This window comes from Alligator sinensis, unplaced genomic scaffold, assembly GCF_000455745.1.
Source record: "Alligator sinensis unplaced genomic scaffold, ASM45574v1 scaffold985_1, whole genome shotgun sequence".
NCBI classification, from domain to species: domain Eukaryota; kingdom Metazoa; phylum Chordata; order Crocodylia; family Alligatoridae; genus Alligator; species Alligator sinensis.
The window spans coordinates 385,733-406,212 of record NW_005842993.1 but is presented as its reverse complement, the minus strand read 5'-3'; the positions used below and the strand labels follow the sequence as shown (position 1 = coordinate 406,212).

The window sequence follows — 20,480 nt, the reverse complement described above, 5'->3', positions numbered from 1 at the left end:
TAAGAGGCAAGAGGCCTTTGATCTCCTGTTCAGCAAAAGCCTTGGGGGTACACTCAAAATTGTCATTTCCTACACAGATCCTATCATGTCCAAATGGCACCAAACAGACCCAACACCACTAAGCCCAACTCACCGAGGTGTCCCATCACACTAGCTGTTAGTTGCCCTGTAAGCTAGCTCTCACCGGTTTCTGCAGGTTACCATGTGGAAACTATGGGCACAGGGACAGTTTGTTTGCCTGCAATTAATAGGAATGGGGACTTGTCATGTCCCAGCTGCTCTGCCACCATTGTGTGCCTGAAATTATGCTATAGTAAATTAATACCGAACCAGGGCAGCCATCTTCTGTTTCATTCCTGGGTAAACTGCCCTAAGTCTAATGTGCACAAGGGACAGTTACCTCAGGACAGCTGAGGTACATTAAAGTCCTGATTTGTGCTAATTGGTGGCAATGGGAGAACTGTTACCATGTAAAAGGGGTTGTGACTGGAAAACTTTTGTAACTGCTGTATTAAGCCATGTCAACAGTAAGTGCTTTTAAGATTGTGGTAATGTACGTGTAGCACAACTGGGATTGTTCTCTAACTTACGAATGCTGCATTGGGATGCCTGCTTCATGAAACATATTGTATTAAATACTGGATAATGACTGTATAGTTGTGCTGTGTTACAACAACCATAGTGCTGGGAGAGAAACAGAGGTTAACAATGGTTCTTCATAGGGTCAACAAATAGTTGAGAGAAAAACACAAGAGCCATGTGCTTTGTTGTCCAGCACATTTTAAAAACATGACTTTTCTTGATATAGATAAGGCTTAATAGGAGTTGCTGAAAATTATTCAGGTTAAATTATGTTTCCAAGTTCCTGTTTTAATATTTCTGTTCTTAATAGGTGTTCAACTAACAATTTAGTTCTGTATTGGTAGTTTTCTGCATGTAGAACTAAAAAAAAAGAGAACTCACTGAAGTTTTATTTAAGTCCTTATTCAAGGCACCTGCAGTAAAGTTGAATAGTGTGCCATATTGTTAAATCACAGGGGTAACACAGCCTATCTTTCTTTCTCTTAAAGGATTTGGCCAACTTCATTCAGGAAAATTTTAAAAGGAGAGAATGTGTTGTCTTCACAAAAGATACAAAGTCCATGTAAGTAACTATTTCCTATATTGTTTTTTCTGGAAGCCAAAGATAATTTAGATCAGGAACAATATTAAATAATGTGACAGTCAAGGCCAATGTTAAGATTTTTGAGAGGTGGCCAATGCCATTATTTCTCGTGCATCACCAAACTCATGTTTTCTTTCCACAAATCTCTTCTGGCTTTTCTTCCTGTCCTGTAAAGTCCAAATAACTTTCCTCCCACTGTTCCTGATGAAATCAAAAGCAAACCATGATGCACACTTAATAGGATGGAATGGCAGATTTTTTTCCAGTTGCTAGGAGGAAGGTGCTGGCCTTTTTCTACTCTGGTTCCTCTTTAGAAAAAAACTGACTAATGATCTTGGATCCTACAGTCCTGTTTCTAGAGATTTTCTACAAGTGGGGTAGCAGTTCCTAACCCACAGATATCTTCCTTTTGATTCACTGGATCTGATGGCTCTGAAATAACAGCTCTCTCTGCAGCCACCTAGAGAGTGGAGCATTGCAGAACAAGAGACCTCAGAGCTGATGCACTCACATACCTTTAGCACATACTTCAGGGCACTTGTACACAGGATGAAAATGTCATTTGTGTGGCTTAATGGCATCACACATTACATGGGCTCCAGTTTTGGGGGCTTTAGATAAGTTTGCATCATTGCAAACTAAAATACAATCTGGATGTAGTTTAGTTTGCAATGATGGATGTAGTTTGCAATCATGGATGTACAATCTGGATGTAGTTTAGTTTTGCAGCTGTCAGCTTGCCCCCTGACCATAGGAGAGGTGGGCAGGCTTCACAGAAAAAAAGGATTGGGCTCCTTTCAGTAGGTGCCTGCAAAAGGCAGAAGTGGTGAGGGGCCTAATTCTCCTCTTTTTTCTGGTGGAACCTACCCACCACTCCCACGGTCAGGGGTGAGGGGCCAGTGGGCTGAGTGGCCCCTGGCCTCTGGTCCTTCTTTCCATGGTGGCAGTACCTCCTGAGGCTGTCCAGGTGGGCTACTAGCAGGCTGGGTGCTGTCCTAGCTTAGAGGGAGCACCTGGCCTGATCCAACTGTTCTCTGATCCTGCCTGCCAGAAGTCTGCCAGGCGCTGCTCCTTGGGTAGGCTCAGGGAAGAGTTGGATCAGGCCAGGTGCTACCTCTGAGGTAGGGCAACACCTGTCCCACTAGCAGCCCACTCAGGTGGCCCCAGGGACTGCCTCCACTGTGGAGGGAAGGAACGGGGTCCTCAGCAGCTTGGGGACCACTAGGCCCACTGGCAGCTTGCCCCCCAGCCATGGGCAGGCTTCGGCTCTGCCAAAAAAAAAAAAAGGATTGGGCTCTCACCATAACACGATGGAAAATTTGAAATGGTAGGTTTCAGTCAAAAACTCACTGTTTCAATTTTGGGGGCATAGAATAAAACACTGAGGACTATACCCCTGCCATGTGTACAAGCACCCTAAGATAATAGGATAGGAGAAAACAAATAGGGATTTAGGGATAGAGCATATCCTGGGTATACATGACTCTCTGAGTGCTGGTGTTTGGCATAATATAAAATGTTACGTAGAAAAAACAAACTTGGACATCACGTCATATAGATCAGATGGAATACTGTTTTGCTACTAAGCTGTTTGTAATATCCAATGGGTAGGGGTCTTCCTAAATCATGGGGGGACTTAACAATTTTCTCATACCCCCTGCCCCACAGTGCTGATTGGTAGAGAGGCCCCAGGGAGGGGAGGGGGGATGGGAGATTGGCTGCCATCTTGATTGCTGATGCCTTCACGTGATCTCACCCCTCAGCGCTGATTGATGAAGAACCTGGGGGAGGGAGGGAGGGACAAGGGGACAGCTACCATCTTGATTGCTGGCTGCCCTTTATGTGGCTCCGCCCCTCTGTGCTGATTGGCAAAGAGGCCAGGGGGTGAGGATAAGGGAGTAGCAGCCACCTTGTCTACTGTTCTTTATGCCATGCTGCTTACCAGCACCTTCCCCTCCCAGCACCTTCATCTCCCACTGGGGAGCCAGCATCTTATTTTAATTAAGTTTGGGGGGTGAGCGGGTAGTTGATTTCTCATGCCCAGGGGAATGGATGGTGACAGCACCCTTCCTCTTGTAGTATCTCCCAGGAGAGTGGGTGAACTACCACACTGGTTACAATTCAGAAAGAACATTTGTGAAGGCATTAGTCCTGGTTTGTGCACTGTTCTGTATTGATTTAACTATTTTGGCTAGCGGTCCAACTTTTTATATCCAAATGCTTGATTCAGTAAACTCCCTAGTGGTTGTATAGTTGCACTAATCCAAAGATAAGTTTAGCCGTATTGTTTAATCGCATTATTTTGTGATAATTGTCTACACAAATAAAAACAGTTTTTTGGACACTAGGAGTGCTTCTTTTCTAGGAGCTTGGGAGGCTTAAATCAATTCAGTTTAAATAGTACAATCATTTTTCAGTGAACAAGGCCTTATGAAAGGGAAATTGAGGCCATTAGTATCATTGTGGATAATAAACAACACCCCATTCCTGTAACAGCGCTGTTTGATGGGTGTTAAGATTTTACTGTCCTGGTTTATCTGAAAGCAAATAAGTCAAAGGAAATTAATCATAAATGTACAAGTGAGGATTTGAGCACAAAGCACTGCTTGCCTAAGGACTGCATGCTCTTTTTTGTGTGTGGCAGGTAGTGGGTTTGTGTATGTGAGAGAAGGGAGCTCTTCCTCTGCAGTGTGCTCTCTCTTTACTTCACAGAAGTCTTTTCTTGGGGTTCTTTCCTGCCTAGTAGATAAGACAGAGTGGTTGGGTGGCCAACTAGTTCTCTTCATATTCTCCTTGGGAAAGAAGGCCCAAGCTAGAGCTGCCTCTCCATTCTGTAGAACTTCACATCTCTTTTTAGGGAATAGTGGATGGAAAATGGCGATCTGAAGCTAAGTTTCATTCACTGGAGGGCAGCAGGTCTTTTTCCATGGTCGGGGATCCCGTAGGCACAATGTATATTTAAGTGCTATGCACTTAAGTTTCCATGTAATATCAGTACCTTACTGCTAAATATTCACACAGCATATCGGGATTTTCACATATGCAAACTATTAATCTTGAAATCAGTCTTGTGTAGTGCTGGGAAGACTATTCCTTTCTTTGTTTTTACTTTTGATTATATAGCTTCATGGAGATGCCCTAGAGCTGCTTTTCTGAAGGCTTTCTAATAGTGAGTTTGTTTTCTTGTTTATAATTTTCTCTCAAGAGAGTCACTATAATCTCGTCAAGTGGAGATATTGACTTTGTAATAAGCACACAGCAAGAAAATGCTGAATCAATAGATCATTGTGGGTACCTTTTTGTGTACAATGCAGACAGGCTTAGGAGTCTAACTATGTTATTTTCATCTGTTACTGGCTCAGACAGACTTTCCTTTGGGCCCACATCCAACAGAGTCCAAGACCGTGCTATTCGGACAACGTTGGATCTAGTGATTTTTGTAGATGTCTTGTTTCAGCAAGAAAATATGGAAACCTTACAAGTTCATCTAAAGCACATGCCAGTCTCTTGAGTAAGAGAATTGATTCATATTCATGAATGAAACAGAGGTGCTAAGAACCTTATTAGTATTCTCTCACTAAATAGACTTGCTGTGAAATAGCTTTTCTCAAGAAATTTTACTTAATGCTATCACACACATTTCCGTGTTCTCATATTATAGGCTAACTATGAAGGTCTCTAGGCAAATTTGTGACCTCATTTTATAGTTTGTTTTGTCTGTTGTTTTTGCAGAGTTTTGCTGAACTTTACAATGACAATAACAGTGGGAAGTCACTCTTACATAATCCAGCATCTGCTTTTTTAGGCATAATTATGTCAAATGAGCCCTTGCCTCATGTAGCCTGTTAACACTGTGTATGGGTCTCAGGCTGTAGCCTGCTAAAGCAGTTCATATAACTTACTGCAGTTACTCACAGAAAACCTTTTTTAGTCTTTCATAAGCTCTGTGTACTTTGTATTACCAATGTCTGCTCCAGCAATGCTAGAATGTCATGACAGCTTCAATGATTTTTATTACCATGAAAGTACTTTATTTCTATCTACGTACAACTCTACCTGGTTTTTGATAAAACATATGGACCAAATATTTGTTTATTTTCTGTATATTTGAGGATGGGCTTTTGTGTTGCATTTGTGCATAATCCAGTCCACTTTGGAAGTCTACTCTTTAAATGTCTTGGTAATCCATCTCAAAATCTCTATATCCACCCAGATGCAGAGATGGTTTCATCTTCTGCTACTGTACTCTTTTCCAGGAACAGTCCAGGGAATTAGAGTACAACTCAATTAACATTCCCCTATAGAGAACTGTAGAGGGATAAACAGGGCAGATGCACAGAACAAAATGGTGGTTTTGGATGTAGCAAGATCATAAAATCTTTGTTCAGAAATGCAAATAACAATGTATTAAGGAATGCCTGGTCCACAAAGCCAGAGGTAAAATAAAAGAAACAGTTCATACACAACAGAACTGTTCTTTTAGACTCAGGCAGGCAACACTGCCTTAAATTATTCTTGATTCATCTGTTCCAGATGATCTTCACAACCATAAGGGATATTTCACACTAAAATACAACCTGAGTTTTTGTAGCACAGTTCTGGGGAAGGTTTGGACCTCAGTGATGGCCATCTGAGGTATGGTATTACTAAGACACCAGTGAAGTTAATTGGAGTCCCACACTGTATCTTTCTGACATTTTTCTAAAATGTGTAGGTGCTAAATGCTTGGTTAGGTTGAGAGATGATCTTGCAATTCAGTCTTTGTGAATCTCAAGTCACTGTGCCTCATAACACATGCATTTAAGCTGAAGCTGACTTCATTTGATGCATGGGGAGTCTGATTTGAAAAATATAATCATGGCGTTAACAAGCTATGGTTGTGTTTGTAGCTATGCAATGTCTAGCACAATGGTCCATGTTTGTGGCTCCCAGGTGTTGCAATAATACTATTAACAATGGATTCATAGATTGTTAGGGGCTGGAAGGGACCTTGTAGATCATCGGGTCTAGTCCCCCTGCACTAAGCAGGAAAAGACAACTGGGGTCAAGTGACCCCAGTGAGGTGACTGTCCAGTCTCCTTTTGAGGATTTCCAGGGTAGGTGGCTGGAAACACCACTGAAGGGAGTTAATTCCAGTCTGGACACCCTGACTGTGAAGGAGTTATTCCTGGAATTGAGCCTGAAGTGGCCTTCCAGGAGTTTGTATCCATCACTCCTGGTTTTCCCCAGGGATGCCCTGGTGAACAGCTGTTCACAGAGTTCTTGATGTACTGCCCTGATGTAGCAGTAAGTCACTACCATGTTCCCTCTCAGCCTTCTGTTCTGTAGGCTGAAGAGGTCCAAGTCCCTCAGCCTCTCCTTGTATGGCTTATCTTGCAAGTCCCTGATCATATGGGTGGCTCTTCTCTGGACCTGCTCAAGTTTTTCCATGTCCTTGCTGAAGTGTGGCACCTAGAACTGGACACAGTACTCCAGCTGCAGTCTTGCCAGTGCCGTGTACAGTGGGAGTATCACCTCCTTAGTTTTGCATGAGCTGCAATGATTAATGCATGCCAGCATGTTGTTTGCCCTGCTGGCCACAGCATCACACTGCTAGCTCATGTTCATGCGATGGTTGATCATTACCACTAGGTCCCTTTCAGCCGTGGTGCAAGTCAAATTGTCACCACCAAGCCTGTAGGTATGTTTGGGATTGTTTGCCCCCAGATGGAGCACCTTACACTTCTGAGCATTGAATTTCATCTGGTTCTGGTCTGCCCAACTCTCCAGCCTGTCCAGGTCTTCTTGTATCTGTAACTTATGTTCTGTCATGACCACGCTTCCCCAAACTTTGTTTTGTCTGCAAACTTGGCCAGCAAGCGTTTCACCCTCACTCAATTCACCCTCACCCTCAATTCAAATAATTGATAAAGGTGTTGAAAAGCACTGGTCCAAGCATGGACCTTTGAGGGATACCACTGGCCACTTCTCGCCAGGATGTCACAGATCCATTCATGAGAACTTTCTGGGTCCTACCATGCAGCCAGTTTTCCACCCACTGAACTGTTGAGCAGTTAAGTCCACAATCTTCCAATTTTCCCACAAGGATATCATGGGATACTAGATCAAAAGCCTTTTGGAAGTCTAGGTATATAATGTCGACCTTCTGTCCCATCTCCAGGTGGCGAGAGACCTGTTCGTAGAAGGAAATGAGATTGGTAAGACAAGACCTACCCACAACAAAGCCATGCTGGCTGTCATTCAGAATCTTACCCTCAACAGGTGTATCACACATAGATTAATGAGTTTTTCCAAGATTTTCCCTGGGATGGAGGTTAGGCTGATTGGCCTGGCTCTCCAGCCTGTCCAGGTCTTCTTGTATCTGTAACTTATGTTCTGTCATGACCACGCTTCCCCAAACTTTGTTTTGTCTGCAAACTTGGCCAGCAAGCGTTTCACCCTCACTCAATTCACCCTCACCCTCAATTCAAATAATTGATAAAGGTGTTGAAAAGCACTGGTCCAAGCATGGACCTTTGAGGGATACCACTGGCCACTTCTCGCCAGGATGTCACAGATCCATTCATGAGAACTTTCTGGGTCCTACCATGCAGCCAGTTTTCCACCCACTGAACTGTTGAGCAGTTAAGTCCACAATCTTCCAATTTTCCCACAAGGATATCATGGGATACTAGATCAAAAGCCTTTTGGAAGTCTAGGTATATAATGTCGACCTTCTGTCCCATCTCCAGGTGGCGAGAGACCTGTTCGTAGAAGGAAATGAGATTGGTAAGACAAGATCTACCCACAACAAAGCCATGCTGGCTGTCATTCAGAATCTTACCCTCAACAGGTGTATCACACATAGATTAATGAGTTTTTCCAAGATTTTCCCTGGGATGGAGGTTAGGCTGATTGGCCTGGGTTGCCTGGGTCCTCCCTCTTCCCCTTCTTGAAGATGGGCACAATGTTGACCCTCTTCCAATCCTCAGGGATCTCCCCTGCGTGCCATGATTATTGAAGGAGCTTTGCAAGGGGTTCCACAATGAGCTCAGCCAGCTCTATCAGCACTCTTGGGTGAAGTCCATCTGGTCCTGCTGACTTATAAATGTCTAGATTTTCTAGTTGGTTTTGCCCCAGCTCAGCATCCACAGTGGGAAGGCTATCATTCCTACCATGCTCCCTGTGATCCATATCTCACTTGTCTTTCCCCTTGGTCTGGTGAAGTATTGAAGCAAAGTGGGCATTCAGGAGTTAATTTTTTTCCAGAGTGTCCATTACCAGCAGTCCCAAGGTGTTAAGCCCCACACTTCCATTTGTTTTCCTTCTGCTCCCTATATAACTAAAGAAGGACTTCTTATTGTCCTTGACTTCCTTGGCTAACTTACACTCAGTCACTGCCTTAACTTTCCTAATCATTTCCCTACAAGTGCAGACCACTGTTGTATAGTTCTCCTTGAAGACTATCCCTAGCTTCCAGTATGTGTAAGCTTCTTTTTTTTTCTTCAAGAGGACTGTAATGTCCCTATTGAGCTAGGAGAGCTTGCCAACCCGTCTGCTACCTTTCCTCTTCATGGGAACAGTTTTCTTTTGTGCTTCAAGGATCGTGTCTTTGAGGAATGACCACTCTTTGTGCACCCCATTAGCCTTCTGTCCCTGCTCCCACATTGCCTCTCCTACTGCCCTGAGCCTGTTGAAGTCAGCATTTTTGAAGTCCAGGACTTGAATCCTGCTAGTTGATTTGTAAACCTTGCAGTGGACAGTGAACCTGATGAGCTCATGGTTGCTGTCGCCCAGGCTACACTCAATGTTCAAGCCACACACCAGATCATCTCCTTTGACCAAGGCCAAGCCTAGGAGAGTGTACCTGTGGTTAGTCCTTGCACTTCCTGGGTCAGAAAGAGCTCCTTGATTACAGTTAAGATGCTACATGACCAATCTGACCTATCCGAGTGTTCCTCCCAACCTGTGTCCAGGTAATTGAAGTCACCCATGACAACCAAGTTCCTTGCATGCATGACCTCTGTCAGTTCATAGTTTCATAGATTGTTAGGGGCTGGAAGGTACCTTGTAGATCATCGAGTCCAGTCTCCCTGCACTAGAGAACTCTAGATCAAGCTCCTTCCCTTCATTCAGAGGTCTGTAGTGAATGCCCACAGTTGGAGGTCTCTCTCACTTGCCCCACCCCCTCCACCCCGAAGCTTGACCCAGAGGGTTTCAAGCTGCTTATCTGTGGAGCCAATGTCAGCCTCCAGAGAGGTGTACTGCTCCTTCACATACAGAGCTACCCCTTTGCCTTTTCTCCCTGCTTGGTCCCTTCTGTGCAGGGTGTAGCCCTCTATGGCTATGCTCCAATCATGCGAGGAGTCCCACCAGGTCTCTGTGATCGCTACCAAGTCATATTGCCCACTAGATTGCAAGAGGGCTAGCTCCTCCTGCTCATTCCCCATGCTCCTGGCATTGGTATACCGGCAGCTGAGGCCCCCAACTGATACCCTTGATTTCCTGAGACACTGTGGGAGAACTGTTCCATTAGCATTTTCAAAAACAGTTATCTTAGTGTCCTCCACATGGGAACTTTCCTGTGTGCCAGGCCCCAGGCATGCTCCACTAGGAGTTTCCCTGTTGCCCAGCAAAGTCAGTTTGAAGCCCTGTCTAGTAGATCAGCCATCCTGGCTGAGAACAGAGACTTACCTCTCCACGCGAGGTGGATGCCATCTCGTCCCAAGAGTCCCCTCTCTCTGAAGTGCATGCTGTGGTCGAAGAAACTGAAGCCTTCATGGTAGCACCACTGTCAGAGGCATCTGTTTACTTCTTTCACACAGCCTTCCCTCTTGGGTCCATGGCCACAACAGGGAGCACAGAAGAAACACTACCTGAGCCCCCAGTCCCTTGAGCCCAGCCCCCAGATCCCTGTAGTTAATAAAATGACTGTGAAGGTACTAATATACCAGGCTTTAAGTAAAACAAAAGGGAGAGATGTGAAGTTCTACATTATACAAACAAAGGCAGAAAAAGTTAGAAGGATGCATATAAAGCAGGGTAGGCTGGAGTTGTGGTGTGTTTGGTACTTGATTTTTGTTGTTGCATAATCTGAGTCTTTGAGATTTGCAAATGCAGTTGTACTGACACTCATTGTTGTATGTGCACATTCTAATGATCTAGGAGGATTCTCTTGGGTTTGTTTTCCTAGTAGAAAAACATACCCCTGAACAGACATTCAAATGCTGGGTCACTGAAGAACAGGGAACTTGGAGTACAGCTAGAGCAGGGGTAATGGAGGATTTAGGGGGACCTGTGTACTAGGGCTGTGTGAAATGGCTTTGTTTCGTTTTGGTTTTGGATTCAGCATTTTGGAGGGACAGTGATTCTTTTCAGTGTTTCAGATCACTGTCTCATTTCAATTTGGCCGAATCTGTTTTGGAGTTTTGACACTGTTTTGGTGTTTCAGCCATAGGCTATAATGGGGAATCATGAAAATGACTATAACTTTGTAATTTCTTGCCTGATTCAGATGACAATTGCAGAGATAGTAACCCCTTCTGAGGGCATGAAGTTTGCCAAGTTTCAAGGAGATTGGTGCAGGGATTTTTGTGAAAACGCACCCCAAACTGTTCAAAGTAAAACAAGTACCACTTGCTGGCAGTGGCAGCCTGCTGTCATCCTGCATGCAGATCTGGGGGCCTGCACCCTCTGGGAGGAGTCTGGTACAGCCCCACAGCCCTCCTGGGGGACGCAGGACACTGGATCTGCTTGTGGGATGACAGCAGGCTGCCACTGCCAGCTGGGGCCAGCAGCAGCACTGGGGTCTTCCTGGCACTCAGCATGAGCTGTCCCAGGCAGACTCAGGTGCTGGCACTGGCCCCAGCTGGCAGCACCAGCCTGTGGTCATTCTGCATGCTCCACAGCTGGTGAGTGCGGAGCTTTATTTTTTTTAAAGGCTCTCACTCCCTGACTGCAGCGGTGGCGACTGGGGTCTCTGACGACTTGTGGGAGAGCCCCCCCATGCAGAATGGGGCAGCGGGGATCACCTCCCCCTGCCTGGTACCTGCGCAGCAGCTGTCCAATAGCGCGGGTGCAGTGTGGCTCGGCAGGGCACTGAGTGCTGTCTGGGAGCTGGGGCCTCTGAGGCTGAGCAGTGCTGGCCTCTCGCTGACAGGTGGATGCACTCCAGCTGGTGGGGGGCAATCCCCGCTGCTCTGTGCTACATGGTGGGGCTCTGCCACAAGCACCCAGAGGTCCGAATCGCTTGGTGCATCTGGTGAGTGCAGAGCTTAAAAAAAAAAAGAAAAAAGCCCCACACTCACTGGCTACAGCAGTGGTGATTGGGGCCTCTGGGCAGTCATGGCAGAGGCCCCCCCATGCAGTGTGGGACAGAGGGGATCGGTCCCCCTGCCTGGCACCTGTGTGGCAGTTGCCCCATGGCACAGGTGTAGCGTGGCTTGGCGGGGCACTGCACGCTGTCCTAGAGTGGGGGTGGATCCATCTGTCAGCTTGAGCTCCCAGTTTGATTCTCCAGCTCTCTGTTCATTTCCCCTAGGTCTCTGATCATTCCCCCAGCTCTTCTCAGGGGGAAAAGCCCCTGGATCTGCTCTCAGGGTTTCAGCAGGCTGCTGCTGCCGCCTAGGGAAATAGCCCAGAGCCACTGCCATCCCCAGCTGGTAGCGGCAGCCTGCTGTCATCCTGCACGCAGATCTGTCCCCCTGTCCTTGGTCTCCCCTTTCCCCTCCCACCCCCCCTGGGAAATGCTGGGAGATGCGATTAGAGAGCTGAGGGAAGGATCAGGGAGCTGGAGAATTGAACCGGAATGTTCAGGGACCTGAACATTCCCCAGCTCCCGGTTTCATTCTCCAGCTCTCTGATCATTCCCCCAGCTCTGTCAGCAGCAGCACTGCAGTCTTCCCGGCACTCGGTGCAGGCTGCACTGAGCAGCAGCCTGCTGAAACCTGGTGTGCAGATCCGGGGGCCTGCACCCGCTGGGAAGATCTGGGGAAATGATCAGAGAGCTGGGGAATCAAACTGGGAGCTAGATGTCAATATCAGAGCAGTCCTTCCCTGCCTCTTTCCCCTCCCTTTTCTTAGTTTTTGTTTCCCTGCAAGCCCGGCTCCAAAACTCCAAAATTCTCTGAAACATTTCTGAAATGTTTTGGAGCTTTCCAATTAATTACAGAGCTATTTGGGAGTCTTCTGTTTCAATTCAGATTTGGTGTTTCAGGTACTGAAATGGCCCAAAACACCTCTGAAATGAAACGGCTGCCGACATTTTGCACAGCCCTACTGTGCACATATCTCAGTGTGCTCTACAGACTACCTCAGTCTGGAAACAGATGGAAGCAGTGTACAGGGCAGCCCTGATTGGCTGAGTCAGACTGTTCAACCTCAGCTTGTATTTTCCTACAGCATAATGTTGGGATTGTGAAGTGGGTATGTTCTGCTCTTTGCTGAGCTGGAGCAGTAGAGTCCAGCCCAAGCAACTCACAGTCTCCTGGAGGAAAGAGGGGACAGGAGCAAAACATCTTGGGATGCTGGAGGACTGTGCTGTGGCTTCTCTCAGAAGTATTACTCTCAGTTTGACCTTTGTTTCCAGAGCAGGTCCAAGACAGAAATACTGAGAACCTACATTAGCTCTTGATTTGTGTTAGTTCCCTTTAGCTGTTTAGTCATCAGTTGTAGAAGTTGTTTTCCTCCTTTTTGTCTAAGCTCCTTAAGGATTCAGATTTGTTCACAGTGCAGTCCTTTTAGAGGTATTTTATTCCTGTGAGGGTAATTGCAATATAATAATTGTATTTCCACAAGCAATAGTGGTTGCATAAATGTTTGTTATGGGCAGGCTGCTGTTCTTCCCACTTTTTAATAAATTGTTGGTCACTGTTTCTTCTTCCTTTTCATTTTTTTTTTTTTTTTTACCAGGGACAATATGTGTAAATGTGGATATTTGCAAAGCCAGCATATAGAAGGCACTGAGGTCAATAAGAATGAGAAATGGAATTATAAGAAACACACAAAGGAACTCCCTACTAATGCCTTTGGGGACATTCAGTTTGAAAATATGGGGAAAAAAGGAAAGGTAAGTGACTACATATTTTAACTCCATTTCCTCTGAAAATGGCCAGTGACCCTTTTTTGTACTACACTTCATAAAATTTCTTGCAATTGTAAATGAGGGAAAATAATCACAGGAAGGAAATGAGGCATAGATTACTCAAACACAGGAACCTCAGACTTGACATCTAAATGAGCAGTCAGATTTCAAATTCAAAGTGCTTAACATTCAGCTATTACTGTTGAAGCTGGGGAAACCTCTGGGGTGCTATTTTAGATATACAGCTGCTTATTTACATAATTAACATAGCTGGGGAAAATATTTCTAGATGAAAAAATATAAGTGAATAAACTCCGGAAAAAAGTTTGTTTTTCCTGAGGTTATTTTAAATGACACTCTTTTGCAGGGTAGAAGCAAATAATTTTGTTTTGAAAATCTGGGATATGGGGAAAAAAGATCTTTGTAATATTGAGATTATTTTGATTATAGAAATTATTAGAGATTTTTTTTTCCTATGAAGTGTCTTCCAGGAGAAATTTCCTTTTTATGAATAGGGTATGTGGCAGGACATAAGGGTGCTTGCCACTTTAAAGGGAGCTGGCAGCCTGCACAACAGTCAACAGGTGCACTCAGGCACATTTAGGTGGTCACCTGATTGTTAAGAGGCAGCCTGATTGGAGGAGAGCTAGGCAGCTTGGGTATAAGCCCAGACCCAGGGAGCTGGGCTGCTAGTTGGAACTGGGGAGCTCTGGAGACAAGCAGCAGCAGCTGAAGTTTTCCTGGGAAGGGGTGTAGCTGGGAGAGCCTGGAAGGAACACAGTCCTAGGACAGCTGCAGGCATGCATACCACTAAAATCTGAGTAGTAGGCTCAGGGGAAGCCTTGTTGTCTAGGAAACCCTACCAGGTGGAGGCCATCAGGGTCTAAGTAGCCTAGTTGGACTTGGCTGCTACTCCCCGCTAGGCAGTAGGGGAAGTTTGCCTCCCTGAGAAAGAGAGGGGAGTACCGGAGTAGGCTCCAGAGGACCCCAGGGCGGGGGGTTCTTCAATATAGAGAAGGCTGCACCAGAAGGGCTAGGCCTTTTAGTGAAGGCCCAAGATAATTACAGCCTGATATGCTGCCTGGTGCAGCTAGAATGAGAGCCTGGCTGTGGCTGCCTGAGCAGCCGGAAGAAGGCTCAGTGAAAACAAGGGGAATAGAAGCTGGGGCAGCCCAGAACTGGGTTTTCCAGGGTGAGACACGCTGGGAGAGCAGGAGAGGAGCTTGAACCCGGCTCTGGCCTGAAAAGATCAGCATGAGTGAGAGAGCGCGAGCCTAGGGTACCTATGCTTGGAGGTAGATTAGAGCATGGGGAGGTGAGCAGCATGGAGAGGGCCATGACTCTGAGAAGGGGCCCTGGAGATTGTGGGCCATAGAGGGATGTTGGAACCTGGCAATGGTCAGCCCGGTGCCCGACTGGCCCAACCTGGGGCCAAGGCCATATTGGCCAAAGGTCCCTAATGTAGCAGGGACTACAGATGAGGGGTGAGGGCCTGGACACCAGGGGACAGATGAAGGAAGTCCTAGATAACCCCTGAAGGCCATAGGGAGATGAGTTACCTGGCATGAGAAGATATAGGATGGATGAGAGTCAGCCCTGGAGTAACACGACACAACGAGAGAACAGCGAAATAGGTAGGCTCTAGGACAGGGCTCTGCGGGTCCATTGGTTCTGGGCATGACCTAAAACTACACCCTGCTGGGGTTGGATGGTGCGGTGGGGGTGCCCGTGGCAGGGTGGCCTCTAGGAAATGCTGCGCTTGTGCCACCCCAGCAAAAGGCAGGGATAGGGTGCCTTAAAGCCTCAGCCCCCATGACCTGGTTAGTTACCCCTTTAATAGGGACAGGTGTGGAGTGGGCAGAGAGAGGTCAGTGATCACCTAGATGGCCAGGGAAGCTGAGAGAGGTCTGTAGCAGTTCTGAAGACTGGGGAAATAGAACGAGGGCTTGGGCATCAATGACCCATGTGAAGGAATCCTAGAGTATAGCTTGGAAGTTCAGGGAAACAGAGTGAGGCCTGTGGTCACTTGGAGAGCCTTCGAGGTTGAGAGTCTGGTAACAACTTAGAGGGCCTGAGAAACAGAGTAAGAACTGCAGTTATGTAGAAGGCCTGTAAACTGAGAGTGGGGGGCTAGGCACACTTGAAGGCACCGGAGTCCCAAAGGAGGTATAAGGTCCATGAGCCCAATGGGGAGCAGAGTGGAAAACCCCAAATAGGAGCTGAGTAATGAAGAGAGACCCATAAGTAGGGGACAACATGGTTCAGTGGGGCCAGGATAGTAAGTACCTAGTATGGATGCTATCTGCAAGGCATGGGGCATGGTAAAGGGGAGTTCAGGGCCATGTATTTAGGCCCTGGTCCTCAGGTGATGAAAAGGGTAGACTCCTGCATTTTTCTTTATCTATTTACATCAAGACATGGCAGAAGAGCGCAGGCAGGTTGCAGAGGACAGGAGCAGGTTGGTGATGGATGACACAGGAGCTGTCCCTGTCACAGGGTGCACAACCCTGGCACTTTCTTTGACCATATTACTTTTATTTCTCATTTCCTTGAGACCCATGGGCATCTTAACAAAAACAGACAAAACAAAAAAAAATAGATTTCCAAGTCCGGCTACATCCCTAAACATTCCTGAAAGTGAAACATGAAGTTTTCAACATCCTTATATAATATACAGTCATTCTTAACTATGCATAACTGAAGGGAATAATTGGTTGAGTCAAAGATAAGATGAAGGGTGGTGTGTATGGAGCATTGCAATGAAGTTGGCCGTGATAGAAAAAAATGATTCAAGAGGGCTCTAAGGATTCACAAGAAGCTGAAGTTCACAAACTGTTTGAAAATAAAATAGAACTTTACCAAAAGCACATTGTCTAAGCTGCAACTTGCAGCTTGTGTGTGCATGTTAATGAAGGTTCTTCTTGTCTTTGCTTTCCCATGTTTTCTATTATAAATGTGATTTACACTTGAGCGTACATATCTCTCTGTTTCATAAGTTAAGTTTTAGTTCTTTTGTTATTTGGCTTGTTCTCTAAGTGGCTATATGAAAGGCTCCCTTAGTGTGTGTGTGTGTGTTGGCAATTGCTTTTGTAAGTACTTTTTAAAACAAGGATTTTGTCTTGATGTTGATTCAGTGTTGCGTAGGAACTTGGTGTGAAGATTGGAGAACCAGCTTGTACTATAGTAGTCTATATTCCTGAAGAGATGTTCTGCTCTGTTCTCTACCAGGTTGGGGTTTCCTAACAACAGACTACTTCATGAACATTTGTGCTATACCCTAAATGGGGAGGCGATGTTGAAGGCATGTATATTTGTAGCAGGAGGCCATTCTAGGGCCTAGTACATCACTGGCCTGCCCCTTGTCTAGGGCAGTCCGCCCTCACTCGCCTTCCATGCCTTTGATGTTACCACAAATCATTGGCGAAGAGTAGGGGGTGCATGTGGGTGTATGTGCATGCCCTGATATTAGTGATGCACCCCCTGCAAAAAGCGACGCTAATGCTGCTAGCAGCGCCTGTGGGTGGTCACCGCTCGCCACCCCCTCCCCCCACCGCTGACGCCGCCAGTGGCATCTGCAGGCAGTCCCTGATCTGCAGCAGCGAATGCAAGTGGTTGCTAACTGCTGGTTGATGTTTGCCACCCCCCACTGATGACACCGCTGTGGCTGTTGTCTGTGGGCAGTTGCTGTGCTCCACCAGCCTCTGGTGGCATGCATCGTTCATACCACAATTGATGTTTACATGCAGGAGGCTGCCCATTTGTTGCCCTGTTGCCTAGGGCCAAAATACACGGCTCTGAATCTTCCCTAATACCATGTCCCATGTCTTGCAGATGGCATCCAAAATCACTTGCAACTCCCCCAGCCCCTTTGCTGGGCCACACTGGGCCTCTGGCCCAAACTTGGCCTCGGGCCCTACTCTGTGGGCCTTGGGCTCCTGGTCACACTATTCTGCTCCTCACTGGGCTGCTCCCCCTCCGGTCAGGCCCTACTCTACACAGCCCTATGGTTCCCACCTGAGCCCTACCCTGCGTGACCCTTCAGGCTCACTCTGCCCCACACTGGGTCACACTCTGGCCCTTCCTCTGGGTCTTTACTCTGGGCCTTATACCCCTCAGGCCTCAGGCCCTACCCAATGGGCCTTCACCCCCCTCCAGACCCTTCCCCCTCAGGGTCCCGGTGGCATTACTGCTGGATGCTGTTCTTTCACGGTGTGCTCCCCTAGCCTTTCCTCTCCATGGGGTACCCACAAGGCAGTGGGGAGCTGAGGCTTTCCTTGCCTTTCACCGAGGAGGCACAGGTGTGGCAATTCCTGGAAACTGCCCCGCTACAGGCAGCCCCACCACACCATCCAACCCGAGCAGGGTGCAGTTTCAGGTCTTACCCAGGACCAAAAGGAACCTTCTCTGTTCCTATAGTTCCTACCCCAATCTCCAGGTGTTAACAGAGCAGTAGTCCTCAGGCTGGGCAATGTTAATCCTTCAGCTCCCCAGTTGCAACTGCTGGTACCTAGCCAGGGCTTATACTCTGACTTATCAGCCCTCCTCCAATCAGACTACCTCCAAGCCATCAGGTGATCAGGTGATTGATCCTGAGCCCACCTGCCAGCTGCTCCGTAGCTTGCCGGCACCTCTTAAAGTGGCAGGCAGCACTGGTGCCCTGCCAGAATGTTATAGAGCAGCTGGTGGAATCCCATAGACAAAGACAGTAGAAAGCATTATTTGTAGCATCATTATTTGACGGCTTGCAGGAAAAAAGTGTTGCTATTGAACTTGAATTTATCCAGACACTATACATTCAAACTCTGGCCAAGGGAGAAATCTGAGAATGATCAGGGCATATATTATTTTTTGCCTGCCTCTGCTGTGAATCCTCCCCCTCCCCTTTTTTGAAAGTGGGCCTGAGCTTAATAATTTGGAAGGGGCTGAAAATATGTAGAAAAAAAAAAAAGAAATCAAATTCATGGATGCTTACACTGCAGTGCTGAAGCTGTGGGTCTTGAGGAAGATTGCAGGATGGAAGGGTTAATGGCAAGGGAGGATGACAGTGGCTAATGGGGAAAGAGAGGCTTTGTGGAAAGAAGAGTTAGGGATTACAGGAAGTCAGAAACCATGATACCATGAGACCATGATACCTATTGGTTTAGCATTCTTCTCCCCTATATGTGGTTTAGCATTCTTCTCCCCTATCCTATTTTTCTCAGGAGGTCTGAATCATTCTCTTTGCCTCCATAGAACAAGGCACATGTTAGGAGCCTTGTTCTTCAGGATATTTTTAAGTCACTTTCTGTGCATTAGAATGTGGCAGAACCCATGTCTCATCTGTGCTTATGTTGGCAGAACCTTGAAAGTTACAATTTAAACCTTTGAAAACCAAAAAAGAAGACCATAAAGTATTCAGTACCCCCGTGTGTGATGGGGGATATTGCTATACTTGATGTTTTTGTAGGACTAGCTTCAAGGGAGGTGGATTGGCTGTGTATTGGGGGCACTGGGCTAGGCACAAGGTACATCTTGGGCTGAATAATCAAGAAAGTATTTAGACCCCCAGTGAGCTGTTTATGGTGATATATGTATACAGCAGCAGAACGGCAGAGCAACTTTTCCTATGTGAATGGCTTCTAAATTGCCAGTATTGGGACTGGTAAGGTGATCTAGGGGGAGTAGCAAAGTAGCTGTATGTTATAGTGCATGGTCTGGGGGTAGGGAGATGGGGAGAGAGACATGATTACATATGACTGATTACAGTTACTGAAATTACTATGTAATAAAACTGTCAAGATTTTGGAATATAGGCCACATTTGGCACTGTTCTCACTGGCTCTATTAGTTACCCACTTCAAACATTTCAGTAAATGATCATGATCCACATTGTCCTGTAACACAGTATTTAGGTAGACAGGGGAATGGAGGGAGTAGTTATTCACATCATCCTTTTATATTTGGCAGACCACTGTAATGTGTCAACTACAAATCCATGTGATAACCACAGCTGACAAATAATCATGAGCACCTTCCAAAAATATTTTTTCAAGTTAACATGATCAGCTCAGAGATAAGGTTGTCTAGTGTTACCTCATTCCTTTCTGGAGTTAACAAAATTCATTCCTTCAACAAAATACCTCATTTCTTTCTGCATGTTGTGTTCAACAAAATTCAGATCTCTGAAAAATGGGAAATATTGTTCAGGAACATACCAATAACAGTTCTTGGGTCATACCTTTGGAGACCATATAGAACATGCCAGGAGTAAAGTATGTGACAACAGTAGCACTTCTTTTAGTAAGACAAAACTTGGGTTTATTTGAGGTGTACTAAACAGGAGCTATGTCTACCTGTCTGACACTCAAACAATGACCCTGCTATACAAAAAAAATCTAGGTCTGAATTAATGCTATACCCACCCTATCGTTAAGCCTGCAGACTGGCAGGCTTATCCCACTTCGTTGTTAACCATCCTCAGGGTAAGAAGACCCTTTGCACAGTTACTTACAGCCTACTGAAAGGAAGCAGACTGTATTTTTTTCAAATATATGTATACCAATTCTATTACACATCTATAGGAGGATAGTAAACCTCTTGGAGGAATAGTGACCTCCAATCTCCTTTTCACAGTCCTTACCCCTTCAAGCTGCTCCAACTAATCGTCTGGCTCTTAGTACAGGTACATCAAGCACAGTGAATGCAGCTGGAGGCACAGTTTAAGGGTACCCTCATTTGTAACTTAACTCTTTATTTTTAATTTTTTTTTAAGGTTTGAGTTATGTTTGACCTTGCTGCTCTAGAATGGTGCTGTGCAGAGTATCACCAGGCAACCTTCATTTTGTTTTCTCTGAAGGGAGTAGTCAGTTTAAAGCCACAGCAAATGGTTGGTGGAATAGTTTTTGTACCTGGCTTATGTTCAGAATAAGGGTTGGAGGGAGGCACTGAAGAAGGAGAGCCGTAGCCCCTTGAGGGCCCTGTTGGTTCCACTACTGCTTGCGATGGATGCTGCTGGCACATATGGAGCCAGAGGCAGCTGGTCTCCACAGCTGTTTGTAAATATTAAATGTAAAAGAAAACAGTGCAGTTACAGCTGAAGTAAAGCAGGTGAAGTCAGGAGGTGCTACATGTTCTATCTATAATATCCTTTAATTTTAATACTGCTTTACATGAAAAGTAGCACAAACAGAGGGCAGTTCAACACAAGATGTGTGTGGCAGAGCACAGGGTGTCTCTGCCACTTTAAGGGCCTGGAGCTGGCAGCCTCCAGGTGCC

The 20,480-nt window shown here is 46.1% G+C and overlaps 1 protein-coding gene across 1 annotated transcript in view; it reads left to right on the top strand.

Moving 5' to 3' along the window:
• Positions 1 to 20,480, top strand: part of TRPM8 (transient receptor potential cation channel subfamily M member 8) — a 119,640-nt gene that overhangs the window by 6,125 nt on the left and 93,035 nt on the right. The window contains exons 2-3 of the mRNA XM_006036639.2: positions 1,071 to 1,144; positions 13,055 to 13,211. Coding sequence (XP_006036701.2) covers positions 1,071 to 1,144; positions 13,055 to 13,211 — 231 coding nt within the window. The remainder of the gene's footprint in view (positions 1 to 1,070; positions 1,145 to 13,054; positions 13,212 to 20,480) is intronic.